Source organism: Tupaia chinensis, unplaced genomic scaffold, assembly GCF_000334495.1.
Source record: "Tupaia chinensis unplaced genomic scaffold, TupChi_1.0 Scaffold000521_1, whole genome shotgun sequence".
Taxonomy (NCBI): Eukaryota; Metazoa; Chordata; class Mammalia; order Scandentia; family Tupaiidae; genus Tupaia; species Tupaia belangeri.
Genome location: NW_006160034.1, coordinates 386,494 through 403,588, shown reverse-complemented (window position 1 = coordinate 403,588; position 17,095 = coordinate 386,494). Strand labels below are relative to the sequence as shown.

At 43.2% G+C, this 17,095-nt stretch overlaps 2 protein-coding genes across 2 annotated transcripts in view; one reads left to right on the top strand and one right to left on the bottom strand.

The window, feature by feature from the left end:
* The window catches only part of LOC102501723 (lipopolysaccharide-responsive and beige-like anchor protein), a gene marked incomplete at its 3' end in the record, with an annotated part of 350,771 nt that overhangs the window by 22,708 nt on the left and 310,968 nt on the right, over positions 1–17,095 (top strand).
* Positions 16,400–16,858, bottom strand: LOC102496887 (39S ribosomal protein L42, mitochondrial-like). The gene has a single exon (XM_014591002.1). It carries the CDS (start codon positions 16,856–16,858, stop codon positions 16,427–16,429), a length of 432 nt encoding a protein of 143 aa, XP_014446488.1. The 3' UTR covers positions 16,400–16,426.

The window sequence follows — 17,095 nt, the reverse complement described above, 5'->3', positions numbered from 1 at the left end:
ACCAGAGATTAGCTTTCTTTAACATTAAAGTTTTTTAAACCTAATTTTTAACTTAAATGAATCAATATTCCAATGGAACTGCTAATACATTTTGAAAAATAAGACACTTCCTCCATTAAAGAAGAAGATATTAAAGGGGTTCACCTTTGTCCACTCTTTCTTTTACTGGAAAGATGATTCTTGGCAGTAAAGTGAAAAATCATGACCTGTCCTAATATTATAAATTTGATAACTAGAGATGTAGGTGAATAGAGTAATCATAAGGGCTAGAAATAGCGTCATTACCTATGGAACATCCTTTTTTTATTTCTTCCCCTAGCGAGAAAGACAGAGAGAGAGAGAAAGAGAGTGAGAGAGACGGCACCCCAAATAGGGTTTCATGTTCGACCCCCAGCTCAGCCAGCTCTGGATCATGGGCATATGTATGCCCAGCATACTCAGGGAAGCCTCCAGTTTCAAAGCTTCTCAGGTGGATTAGCTTTGCAGGGTGTCATATTTTACCATGATGCCACAGTATGGCCCTGGAACATTCTTTTTTTCTTTTTAAATGTTTTTACCATGAGCATATGCACTTGCCAGAAAGAGAAAGAGAAAAATGGTAATATGTTCCCTGGGGTGGATGGCCATGCCATAATCCCTTGTCTTCCATTCTCCTCTTGGGTTTTTGAGCATGTACACACATGCATCTGATTTTTTAATCTGCCGGACCTGGAACTTGAACCGTTGTCAGCCATTTGGAAGTCCAGTGTTTTAACCATTGTGCCACCTGCTGGCCCCTTCATATGTCATTTTAACTAAGGACATTATAGTTTCTATGTGTTCTGTTTTCTTTGGCTCTCTGCAATTTTTTACTAGGAGATTTTCTATCTGTCTCTCTGTCTATCTGTCTAAGAATACTGAGCCATAGGGCACAATTTTCTAGGAACTTAAAGTCTGCTGCCGAAGTTTACACGAAATTGAGATAATTTCCACGCCCTGTGGAACTTGGTGGTACTGTGCTGATGACAGGATCCAGTGTGGCTGCGCTGTTTTGAGAGTATGGGCCTGCTTCTCTGTCTCCCCACATGACACTGGATTTAAAATGGTCAGAGGTCTCCATGGGTTTGTACATGGGGTTTGACTTTATTATTTTTTTCTTGTACATTTGAGATAGAGTCCAATAATCTAATTATACAGGATGCTAGGACCAGCTAGATGGTGTAATGGTTACGTTGCTGGACTCTCACGCAGTGAACTGTGGTTTGAGTCCTGGACCTGGTGGCTTAAAATTCACACCAGGCGCATGTGCTTGCATGCCCAAGGTCCCAAGAGGAGAATGGAGAAGAGACTATGGTGTGGCCATCTCCCTGGGGGGTGATTTCTTGCTTTCTATCTCCCTGTCTCTCTCTGTTTGGTGAATGCATGTGGCGAATACAAAAATATCTTTCAAAGAAGTGAAAAAAAAAAAAGATCAAGGGATGCTGCTTTGGGTTTGATAGCAGTAATACAGCTTTGATAATGTGAGTGAACTTGTTGATGGATGTTTTTGTCCTATATGATAGGAGTTTAGATGCATATTCTGTAAATACCTATCTTTTCTAACCTTAAAGGCAGCAGCACAGTTTCCCTAAGACCTTATTGTGAGTCTGGCTTTCAGAAAGGCTGGGTGCATTTTTGTTTTCGCTCTCCTTGTGACTGGAGTGGAGGTAAAATGTTCTTAGTTGCAAATCAGAGTCTATCATAGCTTCTAAAGTTTCTGTTCGCCTAGGCTTTGGTCATTTAAATTCTGATTTCTCTCTGGAAATGCCAATTAATTAGTTATGGATGAGGAAAACCCTGTCTGTATAACTCTGAAGACATGAAAGCTTGCCGTGGAATACAATCCTAAGAATGATTTTGCCCGAGGCGAAGTCAGGTTTGGACTCTAATGAGCATGTTTTCAGCTGGCTCCTGTCCTTTCTGGCCCCACAGGGTATATTGTCAGTTGATCGTACATCCTATTATTTTCTTTCTTTGAGAGCAAGGTGGAAATTTCCACCAAGATTTCCTTTCTCTCCGGCTGCCTATGATAAGAACTGTAATGTCATCCCCCTTTCCCGCCGTGGCCTGTCTCTTTTTTCCCCTGGAATCTGTATCCTGTTTTGGAGTTGGAAGCTTCCTTGGCATTCTAGCTCGGGTAAAAAGCCTGTAACATCTCTTCAGTCACCTGAGGGTGGCTAGAACTCTATTTCGTTTTCCCAAGGTGTTGGCAGCCCTCAGTGGCGTGAGAAAAGTAGCGCAGTGCCTTCGGTGACTTTCATGGACGATTTGGGGACAGTTGCTGTACGAGGCTCCCCCCCATTTAAGCCATCTTACCGCTCCTACCTGATCTGCCCACTTTCTATTTCAGATCGTCTTTTAGCATTTTCTGTGCTAAGGAAGAGGCCGAAGGTCGACCGAGTACCTCGGCTCTGTGCCTATTTGGGCTCAGTCATGAGGTTATAAAACCAAAGAAATCTGGAGTTGCAGCATGCTAATGACTTAGAAAACACTGCTCTGCAAACGTTCTCTGTTTAGTTGAATTTATATTTAGTAAGTTGATGTTCAAAGGGTGACTGTTAAGTTAAAAGAGCCCTAATTAAAGTCTGGGAACGACTAGTTCTGATAGTAATCCAAGCATTATGCTCTGAAGAAGCCCTGGGTGGTGACGGTGGTGGCACAGCTGGGCACACACAGGAAAGGTCCTGGTTCCCATGGCAGGAGCTCCGTGAGCATGCCAGGTACACGTGTGTCCCCGTGATCTGGGCTGACAGAGACTGGGCGCGGGTAACGGCGTGAAGGCCCCACTGGGCCGCTGTCCCTCTGGCACTGGGTTGCTGTTGGATACTGGAGCTGAGGGAAGACCGTCTTTGGACCCTGGGTTAACCCGGCATCTAAGCCCAGCCCACGTGCACCTGTGGTCCCCACCGGCTGGTAGTCTGAGGAAAGGAGTGAGGCACGGCAAGTCCTTGTTGAGAGTCCCTGTCTGTCTCTCTGTCTGTCCCTTTTGAAAGAAATAAAGGAAAAAAGAAAAAGAATCATTTGAATTACTGTCAGTCTTGAATATCTTATTTTTCTCCCCCTAACAGGAAGATATAAAAATATGTTCATTAAAACCACCTGGACGGGTGCCGGCAGGTGGCGCGGTGGTTAAGGGCGCTGGACCCTCACATGCCTGACTGTGTGAGTCCTGGACCTGGCGGCTTGCTTTCTCACTTTTCCTCTCCTTCACTCTGTCCCTCTCTGGTCAAATTAAAAACTGATAAATAATAAAGTTAAATAAAAATTATTCTTAAAAAGCAAAACAAAACACAAAACACTTGGAGGGAATAGCAGATGGTGTAATGGTTACATTGTTGGAATCCCACATGGCTGACCATGGTTTGAGCCCTGGACCCGGAGTCTTGAAACCCACACTGGGTACGTGTGCAGTGTGCCCCAAATCCCAAGGGAGTAGATTGTGCCAACCATTCCCCTGGAGGGGTCATTTCTCGCTTTCTGTCTCTCCGTCTCTCTCTCTCTCTCTGTCCATCTGGTGAGTGCACATGACCTATAGCAAACATCTCTCTTAAAAAAAGTCTGAAAGGGCCAGCAGGTGGCATAGTGGTTAAGGCGCTGGACTCTCACATGGCTGATTGTGGTTCTAGTCCTGGACCTGGCAGCTTGAAAATCATGTGGGTTGTGTGCACGCATGCAAAAATCCCAGGAGGAGAATGGAAGAAAGGGAACTGTGGTGTGGCCATTCCCCTGGGGGTGATTTCTCACGTCCCCTCTCACCATCTCTCTCCATCACACTCTAGTGAGCACACATGCCCTATGGCAAAAGTCATAAAAAAAAATCTGGAATTATAGACTTCAGCATGCTCTTATTAAATTTGTACCTAAATACTAAGTAAGAAAACTTTTTTTTTTTTTTTTTTTTTTTTGTAATTTAGAAATTTTTGCTTTAGGCTGCTGTACTAAAACTAAAAAATTGTTTTAAAAGTTTACTTTGTAAAAAAATATTTTAGAGAGATTTTTTGATATAGGGTCCATGCACTTACCAGAGAGACAAAGAGAGACAGAGAGACAGAAAGTCAGAAATCACCCCCTTGGGGAGGTGGCCAAGCCACAATCCCTTCCCCTCCCTTTTCCTCTCAGGATCTTGGGCACGCTTGCACACACACCGGGTGTGAATTTTAAGCCGCCAGGTCTGGGACTCCACTGCAGTCGATCATGTGGGAGTCCAGAGACATAACCATCATGCCATCTGCTGGTCCCTTAATTGCTCTCTGAAGATTAAGAGAGTGAGGTGTACAGATCGGAGTGGTACAGAATTTGATGCTGTTAGCAAGGACAGTTTGATGATTCATGAGTTTCATTCTGCCCTCACTTTTATAATCTCATTTGCTTTTTCCCATGTGATACCTCTGCTTTTTTCCCCACCTTAAAGTATGAACACGTCAAAACCAAACCCAAAGTGTCTTTCTTGTCTCTCTGTTACACACACACACACACACACACACACACACACACAAGCTTGTCAAGGCGCAATAAAGAAGAAAATGTTCATGTTAGCATAGGAAGGGAGGTTAGTGTTAAGGATGAAGACTTTACAGCAGATTACCTTCTTAATTTTAAACAAGAATTATTTAATTTTACTTAGCATATTATTATTTTTCAATTTGCTACAGGGCATGCACACCAGAGACAGAGAGAGAGAGAGAGAGAGAGAGAGAGAGAGAGAGAGAGAGAGTATGGGAAAGCAACACACTGGATGCAGAACTCACCACTGGATTCGGAACTCGAACCTCAGTCGGCCATGTGGGAGTCCAGTGCCTTAACCACTATGTCACCTGCTGGCCCCACCATCTTAATTTTTTAGTGGCAGTTGGCATGGAAAATAGCAGATGAAAGTCAGTTTATAAAACACATATATTTATTTTGGAAGATTAGATATATATCAAGCTCTCATTAAGTCATATAGATTGCAAAACTTTTCTTACGTATGATGTGTTTTTCTCTTTCAGTGTAATTAGCTATTCATAGTTTTATTGGTAGGACTTACTGGCTCATACACCTTATCTTCTCATTCAGGAAGGTTGAACTGGCTTTGAGGAGTGTGGGAAGTAAGTCTTACAGCTTCATTAAGTGTCTTCAGAGACTGGAAAGAGTCTGGCTTAGTAGAAACTGAATAAATATTTGCTAAGCAAATGAATACGTGAATGGTTGAAAACGTCTCAGGCGTATTTCTGGTAGAGTGATAGGTATCGTCTTAGAACTTTTCTTTTACAGGTAAGTCTCTAGAAGGTTCCTGTAGTAACCAGTCTCTTAGTTCTTATCCATCAGCAATTCGTAGCTCTTTGAGCGTCGCATCGCAGCTACAGATTGAGATGAAGAAACACCGTTGGGTTGGGGAGAGTGCTTGGGAAAAAAATTCGCATGTGACTGCGGTTTGCCTACTGCAGTATCTTAGCAGCAAAGATTTATAGACCTTTACTTTATGGCATATTTTGCAAAAATCAGGTAACAGATTTCAAATACTTGACATAAGTACATTTCATTTTTTTTACATTCTTTTTTTTCCTTTTCTTTTAACTTATCATCATTATTATTTGTTTCTAATTTGACCAGAGAGAGAGAGAGAGAGAGAGAGAGAGAGCGAGAGAGAGAGCAAGAAAGGAAGTTGCCAGGGCTGGAAGAACCGAGGTTGGCCATATGCGAGTCCGGTGCCTTTTAACCACCATGCCACCTGCTGGCGCCTACATTTCATTTAAGAAAAAAACTCTATATACAGTGCAAAAAGAGCCAGTTTTAAACCTAATTCTGCCACTTCTAAACTGGATATGACTGCATCCTAATAACTTAATCACTTTTAGTCTCATTTATAAGCAGGCGTAATAAATCTGTGCAGTTGACCTATGACATTTTGTGAGGATCAGGAGAGATAATGGATTCAAAGCATCTTTTCAAAATCAGATGTTACTTTAACCTGAAGGGTGCACGGGAGAGCCGGAACCATATGTCAGTGCAGAAACGTGTGCATCAATCTGCATAGAATTATTATTTTTAATAATAGAGAGCACATTTACATGCACGAGAGAGCGGGGCATGTCCGTAGGGTCTCAGTGGTGTTGTAATCCCTTTCCTCTAGCCGCCTAGCTCTTCGGGATCTCGGGCGCTTGCCTGGTGTGTTTTTATGCCTAAGCACAGACCCGAACCCTTGGTGGAGGCCATGTGGCTCTCAGCACTGCAGGCCAATATTGCTACAGACTGTGCCATCTAGACTGTCCAGCAGTATTCATGATAGACAAAAAGGAGGAACAGCCCCAATGTCCACTAGCTATTGAGTGGCTAAATATCACGCACTGTCTCTGGCCTAGACTGGAGGTATAGTTAGTAGCGGACTGAACTGCAGCGCTGGAAGCCACATGGCTGACTGGGTTTGGATCCCCAGGTCCTCCTGAAAATATGTCAGGTGCACATGTGTGCACCCAGGATCCTAATGAGCTGGAGGGCTTCAGTAGCATGTTTTCTTTTTCTCATGTCCATGCTCTCTTCCATGACAAAAGAAATGAGCTTTAAAAAAAGTACTGTGTCCATGGAATGAAATGCTCTTCTGTCATGAAAAGTAGTGACATACTGATATATGCTACAGCATGGGTGGCTCTTGAGAACTTTATGCTCATGGAAAGAATCTCGTCATGAAAGGTCTCGTATAACTTCATTTCTGTGAGTTCAGAATGAGCAAGTTGATAGAGATAAAAAGTAGAGGAGTGGCTGGGGCTTTGGGGAGAGGGAAGAATAAGGAATGGCTGCTGATAAGTATGCATTCTTTTTGGGATAAATTTTTTCCCTTTTTTTTTTTTTTAATGATTTTGCCAGAAAGTGCTTGCTAGAGAGAGACAGAGAGGGGAAATGAGAAAGCACTTCCCTCCCCATGGGAGAATGTCATGCTGCAATCCTGTCTCTTCTGTTTTCCCCTCTTTTTGGGATTATGGGCATGCATGCATAGGCACTTGGCATGTTTCTTAAGCTGCCATGTCTGGGACTTGAACCATAGAGTTGACCAGGTGAGATCTAGCCACTTTAGCCACTGGCTGATCCTGACAATGTTTTAAAATTAGATAATGGTGATAGTTGTACACTATATATATATATATTAGAATATTCTAAAACCCACTGATTTGTACACTTTAAAAGGGTAAGTTGGTATATGGATTATATATATATATTTTGTGATTATATTTCAAGAAAGCTCTTATAAAAAAGGAAAAAGAATGAAAGCCATAGTTTAGTATGACAAACTGATAACAATGTATTGTACTGAAGTGGCCTTAGCATCAGGAACTGTACAGACGTGAGTCTAAGTTCTCTCACTCAAGGACAAAGATACATCATTCATTCTGGTATCCCTAGAAACTAGCATGTGGGGGCCAATGGGTGTCATAGTGGTTAGGGCACTGGCCTCAGTGGCTTGAAACTCACATGGGCACGTGTGTGTGTGTGTGTGTGTGTGTGTGTGTGTGTGTGTGCCTAAAATCCCAGGAGGAGGATGGAGGAGAAGGGATTGCAGCATGGCCAACTCCCCGGGTAGGGATTTCTTACTTTCTCTCTCTCTGTCTCTCTAGCGAGTGCACATGCCTTATAGCAAAAATCTTTCTCTTAAAAAAAGAAAAAGAAAGTAGCATGTGCCCATCAGTAAATGTTTATAGACTAAGGGAATAAGGCAGCATTTGTCTGGCTAAAGATTTGGGACAAACTAACTTTCCTGTGCTTCATTGTCTTGTCCGTAAAATGTAGATAATTTGCACTTAATAGGGTGATTGTGAGGATTAGCGAGATGAAAAGTATGTAGTTTAGTGTCTGATTCAAGTTATAGGCTAGTCTATTGTATAATCTTCCCAGGCTGTTATACTAAACACCACAGACTGGGTAGCTTTAGCAAAAAGCATTCCTATCTCATCGTTCTGGAGGTTGGCAAGTCTAGGACCAAGGTGCCCACAGATACAAGGTATTGTGAAGACCCTCTTCCTGGTTGTCAGATGGACACCTGGCTGAGAAATCTTTCATCTCTCTCTTTTTTTTTTTAAATAATGACAGTGGTCTTAGGCCACTAGGTGGTGTGGAGGTTAAGGACTGGATCCTACATGGTCAGCTGTGCATGAGTCCTGGACCCAGCACCTTGAAAATCACAGTGGCTATGTGTGCATGCATGTTCAAAATCTCGAGAGGAGAATGGAGGAGAAGAGACTGTGAGGTGGTCACACCCCTGTGGGGGGTGATTTCCCATTTTCCCTTTATCTCTGTCTCTTGTCTCTCTGGAGAGGTCACGTGCCCTATAGAAAACTAAAGAATTAAAAATAAACAATAAAGGCACTGATCTGATCATGAATGCTCCACCTTTATGACTTAATCCCACTCATTACCTCCCAAGGGCCCCATCTCCCAACACCATTGCATTGGGATTAGGACTTCAGCATACGAATCTCAAGGGGGGCACAGACATTCAGTTCCCAGCAGCCACCTCTCGCGTGGCTTCAAGGGCCTTCAAGCAGTGGTTGTGCGGAGTGTGCCTGGCCAAAGGACTGCTACTGGTAGCTGAAGTCCAGCCTTTTGTCTTGGCATGAGACTGTCATTGGCTGTCTTGCTGCAAGTAGTTCTCTAGAAGGAGTGCATTTTGGCCATTTATCAACCTAGATGAGGTGCCTTTTTGTAATCTGATATACTGCATTTCTTTTGCTTTGGTATTGAAAGCTAGAGATTCTTGATTTGGCACTGAGCTGCTTATTTCGCTTAGCTCCATTTAGAGTTAATGGCTCTGGGTTTTGAAAAGGCCCTGAACTTGAATGAGAACCATCTAGCTAATGCAAATAGCTTATCCATACGTTATGAACATCATTATTTTTCATTTTTGTAAAGTAGATTTGTTTCCTAAATGATAGCCAGGTTTAATCATTAGAATTTGTTAACAGGAATTCTACTTTAGATTTTTTTTTTTTTTTTGAGAGGTTTTTGCTATAGGGCGCGTGTGCTCGCCAGACAGACAGAGAGAGACATAGAGACAGAAAGCGAGAAATCACCCCCCAGGGGGGATGGTCACGCCGCAATCCCTTCTCCATTCTCCTCTTGGGATCTTGGGCACGCACGCACATGTGCCCGGCGTGAGTTTAAGCCACCGGGTCCGGGACTCGAACTGTGGTCAACTATGTTGGAGTCCAGTGACATAGCCATTATGCTAACTGCTGGTCCCTATTTTAGATTTTTTTTCCCACCAAAACAGTACTTTTTGTAAAGCACTTACATATGCTACTTTATATTTTAATGTTAGGTTTTTGCCACAGGGTGCACGGGCTTGCCAGAGAGAGGCAGACAGAGAAAGGGAAAGTAAGAAATCACTCCCTGTGGGGGCGGACCTACCACGGTCCCAGTCCCTTCTCCTCCATTCTTCTTGGGGTTTTGGGCATGCATGCACATGCACCTGGCATGATTTTCAAGTCACCTGGCCCGGGACTCAAACTGCAGTCGGCCATGTGGGAATCCAGCGCCTTAATCACCATACCACCTCTGGGCTCCCATATGCTTGTTTCATTCCTAACAAAATTGTATTTAATTTTTTTTTTTTTTTTTTTTTTTTGCTAGAGAGCGTATGTACTTAGTAGAGAGACTCAGAAAGACAGACAGAGAGGGAGAAAGCGTTCCCCCTAGAATGTGGTGACGTCACAGTCTCTTCGTTCTCTCCCCGTCCTATCCTGTTAGGAATTCGAGCGTGCATGCACATGTGCCCAGTGTGCTTTTCAAGCTGTTAGAGCTGAGACTGCATGGGAGATCTGGCTCTTTTAACTACTAGGCCACAGTGCAGAGCAAAATCGTATTATTTTAAAAAAGTAATTGTTTCCTAATTTCTTATTAGAAAACATAAATTTGCTTTGCTAAAAAAGTGATGTAAATATATATCAGGGTAAAGAATACCTAGATTTCTAGGGCATGAATATAAATCTTTGATTTTAATGATAATAAAGCTGTCATACAATTTAATCATACTAACATTAAACACCAATTCATCGAGTAAATGAAACTTTCTCTTTTTTTTTGTAGTTTTTGCTATGAAAACTACATGTGCTTGCTGAAGAGAGAGGCAGAGGGCCATAAAAGGGGGGGGGGGGTAAGGCCATGCCCCAGTCCCTTCTCCACCATTCTCTCTCTCTTTTTTTTAAAAAGAATTATTATTATTTTTTCTTTCTTTCTTTATTTAAATTTGACCAGAGAGGGACAGAGTGAGAGAGAGAGAGATGGAAAGTGAGAAAGCAAGCCACCAGGTCTGGGACTCGAACCGTGGTTGGCCATGTGGGAGTCCAGCACCCTTAACCACCGCGCCACTTGCTGGCTCCTCCACCATTCTCTTATCAGGATTTCGAGCACACGCACATGCCTGGTATGATTTTCAAGCTGCCAGGTCTAGGATTCGAACTGTTCAGTAGGACATGTGGTATACAGTGCCTTAACCTCCATGCTACCTGCTTGGCCACATTTTTTATTAAATTTTTTTTATGATAAAGCATGTGCATACACATGAGAGAGGAGGGGACAGACACACAGAGAGAGATGAGCACACATCCCCGTTTTCTAGTCCCCCCGCCTGTTGGATCCTGGGCGCGGTGTGTTTTCACAGTGTGTTTCCAGCTGACTGAGCCAGGGATTTGAGCCCTGGTCGCTGTGTGGGTTCCGGCTTCTCCATATCAGCATGCTGCCTCTATGCCATGCAGCTGGCCCGAAGCTTTACTTTTCTAGCCTCTTATTTATGTTTATGGTAGAACTATTTGAGTTTTATAATATTTTTCCTCCATTTGTCTTTGATCGAATTTGATAGTCAATGTAGGTCATTTTTTTGTTTTGTTTTGTTTTTATTTCTAGGTATGTAGTTAGTAAGTCACTCGACATAAAATTCATTCATCAATAATAAATGAACATTTTTTATTTATAAAATTTAGTAATTACTACCTTTATTGAACACTGACTGGACATTGTTAAGCACTCGACATGCAATCAACTTCACAGCCTCCTGAAGTGGTTTTCTTCAGTAGCTCTGCTGTAATTGTCCCAAATCACAGCTAAGAGGCAGGGCCAGGATTCAAACCTAGGAGTAATTTCGGCTCACAAGACCTTTTTCTCACAAACACTTCATAACTCTTCTTTCCTGTGGAGTCCTTCTTTCTGGGAATTGTTTTTACTCATTCATGTGTGTAGAAGGAGTTTGCCAAATGAGGTAACATGATGACGAATTGAAGCATTTCTGTGTTAAAATATAATTTAAAAATGAATATAAGTATTCAGTTCGTTTTAGCAAAAGTAACTTTTTATTTTAATTTCTTATCTAATGAGTAAGGCCCGTCAAATATGATGTGTTCTTGTAATAAATATCTCTCGATTATTTTTACTTATTTTTCTAATCCTTAGAAAGACGAGTGTGGGAAATAGAGTAAATGTATATGGAAGGCAGAGAGTAGGAACTTACATGTTCCCACTAGTGTTAAAGAGCGAGCTCTGGGGACCAGGAGTTGACGTAATGGCTATGTCGCTGGACTTCCATGTAACTGACCGCAGTTCGAGTCCCGGACCCGGTGGCTTAAACTCACGCTGGGCACGTGTGCGTGCATGCCCAAGATCCTGAGAGGAGAATGGAGGAGAAGGGATTGTGGCATGGCCTTCTCCCCTGGGGTGTGATTTCTCGCTCTCTGTCTCTCTGTCTGTCTCTGTCTCTCTGGCGAGTGCACGCACCCTGTAACAAAAACCTCTCCACAAAAAAAAGAGTGAGCTCTGAGCAGGCGTGCCCTGTGCTAGGGCAGAGGGTGGGGTAGACTCGCAAGAGGAATTCATTCAGTGGGTATGAGCTGAGCGTTGCTGTGTGCTGATCACTGTTAGTGCTGGGTATGTTAGAGGTTAAAAACAGAAAAAGAAGTCATTGCCTTTGGGTGGCCTTGTGGCCAGATCGTCAGGGGAGCTGGATCCCACATGGCCAGTCGTGTGGTTTGAATCCTGGCCCCGCTGGGAAAACACGCCTGGTGTGGGTGCCTGTGTGCCCTAAGTCCTGACAGGTTGAAGAAATGAAGGAGAAAGGATTGTGGTGTGACCAGAGCCCATTGGGAGGTGCTTTCTCTCTTCTCTCTCTTTTCTCTGTCTCTCTCTTGTGAGGGCATGTGTCTGGAAGAATTTCTCTGGAAGAATAGAAGTGGATAAAAAAAGGCAAACGAGGAAGAAAAGCAGAACTAGTGGATGGTTAGATGTGTTTTTCTGTAGGCCAGCCAGCGACGTGGAGGTTAAGGCGCTGGATCTTACGTGGCTGACTCCGCGATTTGAGTCCGGACCTGGTGGCTTGCACATCACATGGGATGCGTGTGCCTGTGTGCCCAAAGTCCTGAGAGGAGAGTGGAGGAGAAGGGATTGCCCAGTGGCCGTCCCCTGGGGAAGGGATCTGTCACTTTCTCTCTCTGTCTCTGACGAGTACACATGCTTTAGAGCAAAAACAAAACAAAACATGTGTTTTGCTTGGAAAAAAGTCTGTGCTACCATCTGTTTTTATGTCAGAAGAGTTCCATTAGTTTGCATTTTCTAGATGTTTACGTGAACTTGACATATTGGGTTGTCAGAAAAGTCGTGCTGCACTTTGCATAGAAAGACAAAAAATTCAATGTGACTTTCCCCAAAACCCGATATATACGGGAGCTTCAGCAAGTTCGTAGAAAATGTATATTATGACAGATTAGGAATGGATTTCAAGTTTTTTTTTTTTTTTGCACCAAAATAAATTCATGCTCTTTGTTTTAATCGCCAGGGAGTGTGTGTGGGCACTCACACGCACGTGCCCCCGTGAGGGCCAGGATTCAAGTGAGAGTTGGCCGTGTGGGTTCTAGCTCCACTCAGCGCTGGCTTGTGGGGTGGTTCAGTAAATTCATACTTAAATTTCGTTTTTCCAGGAACTTTTAGAGTCCCTTCACACAAGGCATCCCATTTTATATATATATTCTTTTATTTCATTTAGCATCATTACTTTGCGATTCATTCATGTTGTATACATCAATATTTCATTCTTTTTTTTTGAATCAAGTATGGTTATACTCCACATTTTTAAGAAATCTATTCACCTTTTGTTTTGTATTTAGTTTTTTTGCCATCGGGTGCATGCGTTCACCAGAGACAGACAGAGAGAGGGAAAGTGAGAAATCATCCTCCCGGGGCATGCGGTCCCTTTTCTGCCATTCTCCTCTTGGGATTTTGGGCACACATGCTCACAGGCCCGGCGTGATTTTCAAGGCACTGTGTCCGGGACTTGAACCGCACTCACCATTTGGGAGTCCAGCAACTTAACCGCCATGCCACCTGCTGACTCCTCTGTTCACCCTTTGAAAGACATCTAGGGCTAACTCTGTAAGCTGTTGGTTAAGGCAACTGGATCCCACAATGCTGACTTGATAGTTCAAGTCCCAAAGTTGGAGGTGCATGAACGCACATGCCCAAAATCCTGAAAGGAGAGAGAGGTGGAAGAGAAGGGATTCCCCATAGGACTTGTTTTCTCCTCCTCCTCAGGGGGTGATGGCCACACCGCAATCCCTTTTCCTCCATTCTCTTGGGATCTTGGGCACGCACGCACACACTCCCGCTGTGAGTTTAAGCCACTGGGTCCGGGGACTCGAATCACAGTTGACTACGTGGGAGTCCAACGACATAGCCATTACGCCAACTGCTGGTCCCTAGTGTTTTAGCATTTGGTCGTTACACTGAAAGCTGCAGTGAGCATTTGTGCACAAGTCTTTATATGGACCCAGACTTTCACTTCTGTTAGGAAAGTACCTTAGAGTAGAATGGCTGGATTGTACTGTGGTTGTACATTTCATATTCTAAGAATCTCTCAAACTGTCTTCCAAAGTCGTCGTGTCAATTTAGGTTGCTACAGCTCTGTGTAAGAGTGGCGTCTAGAAGAGGATGCAAGGTAAATACCAGGAGGTGAGAATTATTAGGAGTCCCTTGGTAGCCTGGCTACCTCTGCCTCTCCCTCACGGATTGCTTAATTTCGTCTCTAAGGTCGTCCTTCCTTACCCTATCTTTTGAGGCAAAGCATACTGGTGTCTTTAAAAAAATGTTTCTCAAAAGGGAGCTACTTGCAGTGAAATACTAGTTGTCAAGGTCTAAAACTTTCCAAAATTGATATGAAATATGACCTTAAAAAATACCTTTCTCTGAAATCATACAGCCAACCAATCTTTGACAATAGGTACAAGACAAAGCAGTGGAGAAAAGTCTCGTCAGCACATGGTGCTGGAAGAACCAGACATCCACCTGCAGGGAGATGAAACTGGACCCCTACCGTTCACCGTTAATAAGAATCAACTCAAAATGGATCAAAGATTTCAGCGTAAAGCGGAAAAAAGAAAAAGACAAAAACACAAAACCATGAAGCAACCTCTTACTGTAGACTTGAGCGAGGGGAGGGCTTGTGCACTGGCTGTTCCATTGGGTTAGGGCTTCAGCCAGACATCTGGAGCTGGGGTGCCCTAGGCCCGGGCTTCACACCCTGGCACCCTTGTTGCTCCCATTTGCCCAACCCAGCCCTGTCGGTTTGGTTCCAAGCCTCCCTGCTAGCCTGAGCTTGGGACAGAGTGCACCAGCCTGGTGGCCAGGTCTCTGCGTCCTCCACAGAGCAGTAACCTAACACGCACCATCTCACATGCGTCTTCATTACCTACCAGGCATGCAATCCTCCTTCTTTGAATACCAAACTTACATTGTTAAGTTTAACAATTGTTACCAAAATTGTTAAATGTTACCAGACTTAGTAACAATCTAGCTATGAGTGAAAGAACTCATTTAGTAGCTTAGTGCTTCTTACATCATTTTAATGACATGATGATGCTCTTGAGAGGTATCGAATTAGGTAGTATAATTTACCCTTTTGCTGAGTATCTGAAGAGTGTTAGGTTGAAAGTCTCCTTTTACATCTTGATGTTGAGTTATTAACTCTCATTTTCTTTTATCCCCCCAACTAAAAAAAATACTGTGATTGGGACTAGCAGATGGTGGAATGGTTGCATTACCAGAATCCCACATGGCCGCCTGCAGTTCGAGTCCTGACCCGCAAGGCTGAAACTCATGCCGGGCGTGTGTGTGTCCTTGCCCAAAATCCCAAGAGGGGAATGGAGGAGAAGGGATTGCGGCATGGCCATCCCCAAGGCGGGTGATTTCTCGCTTTATGTCTCTGTCTCTCTTGTGAGTGCACGTGCCTTATAACAAAATCTCTCTCTTAAAAAAAAAAAAAAAAGCTGTGGGACCAGCAGTTGGCGTAATGGCTATGTCGCTGGACTCCCAGACCCTGTGACTTAAAACTCATGCCGGGCGCGTGTGTGTGTGTGTGCCCAAGATCCCGAGAGGAGAATGGAGGAGAAGGGATTGCGGTGTGGCCATTCCCCCTGGGGGATGATTTCTCGCTTTCTGTCTCTCTGTCTCTCTCTGTCTGTCTGGGGAGCCCCTTATGCAAAAACCTCTCAAAAAAAAAAAAAAACTGTGATAAAATATAAATAATAAATTTTTCAGTGTAACCATTTCACAGTGTATAGCTTAGTGATATGAAGTACATTCCTATGATTGTGCAACCTTTGCCACCCTCATCCCCAGAACTCTCTCCTTTTTGGAAAGCTGAGACCCTACGTACGAAACCGTAACTCCTCATTCCCTTTGCTTCCCAAGCCAGCAACCACCATTCTTTTTCCTGTCTCTATGTATCGTTTCCTTTTTAATCAAGGAGTTATTTTTCTTACTGATGAAAACACCTGTGTGAAAAACAAATTTATATCTCACTCTATGTCAATGTTAATGTCTTAGTAAAGAAGAAATTTGGAGCAAACATGAGAATACTGCATCAGCTTATAGTGACTTTTGTGGTTTACTTGGATATAATGTTTGTAACAATGTCATTTCAGCTTTACTTCTGTATTTGATAGTTCAACATAAATACATTTGAAGAATGGGACCAGCAGTTAGTGTAATGGCTATGTTGCTGGACTCCTATGTAGTCGACCATGGTTTGAGTCCCGGACCTGGTGGCTTAAACTCATGCCGGGCATGTGTGCGTGCGTGCCCAAGATCCCAAGAGGAGAATGGAGGAGAAGGGATTGTGGCATGGCCATCCCCCCCCCGGGGGTGATTTCTCGCTTCTTTCTCTCTGTCTCTCTCTGTCTTTCTGGCGAGCGCACGCGCCCTATTGCAAAAAAACAAACAAACAAACAAAAAAAACCAAAAAAAACTCTCCAAAAAAAGAAAAAGGATGTTTACTTTTTTTTAATATATGAAAAGAAATTTTATTATTATTTGATTACATAATCTATTAGTGAATACACCACATAGGATTTTCTTAGATGACAAATGAGGCATGTTTCTGAGTCCTCTGAGAACCTCGAAGTTATCTGTCTTGTGGAGGGTCCAGTTTCTTATGACGTCTGTGACACTGTCCGTGAGGATGCCAACGGTGCTTGGTCGTGAAGATCATTTTGCCAAGTTGTTCCATCATGGGTCCTTGTTCAAGGTGTTCACTTTTCTCTTCTAACCTGGACTTCAGCACTTGATAATGTGTTCCTTCGTTATTATGCACAGGATCTGGTCTAGGGATAGGTTCTGTGTGTTCGTATGGAATGTCCACAGATGGGTGGTAGCACACTATCATCGTCCTGCCATCAGCTGTCAAAGCAAGCTCCATGTGGCAATTACAGTCATCTTTCAGAGAAGAATACGTAGATTTATGACAAACACAATATAAAGCTCCATTTTGGCTTGGAAGGAAACGTTTCAAGATGGTTGTCTTTGATATCACACATTTTATCGCTGCTACTGCCATGATGAATCAAGAGGCTTCTTAAGTGGCACACAGAAAGTTGTTCCAAAGAGAAATTGCAATCTGCTTTTATTTTATTTTTTATTATTTTATTTTATATTTTATTATTTATTTTTTTGGAGACGTTTTCGCTATAGGGCGCATGCGCTCACCAGACAGACAGAGAGAGACAGAGAGAGACAGAAAGCGAGAAATCACCCCACCAGGGGGAATGGCCCTGCTGCAATCCCGTCTCCTCAA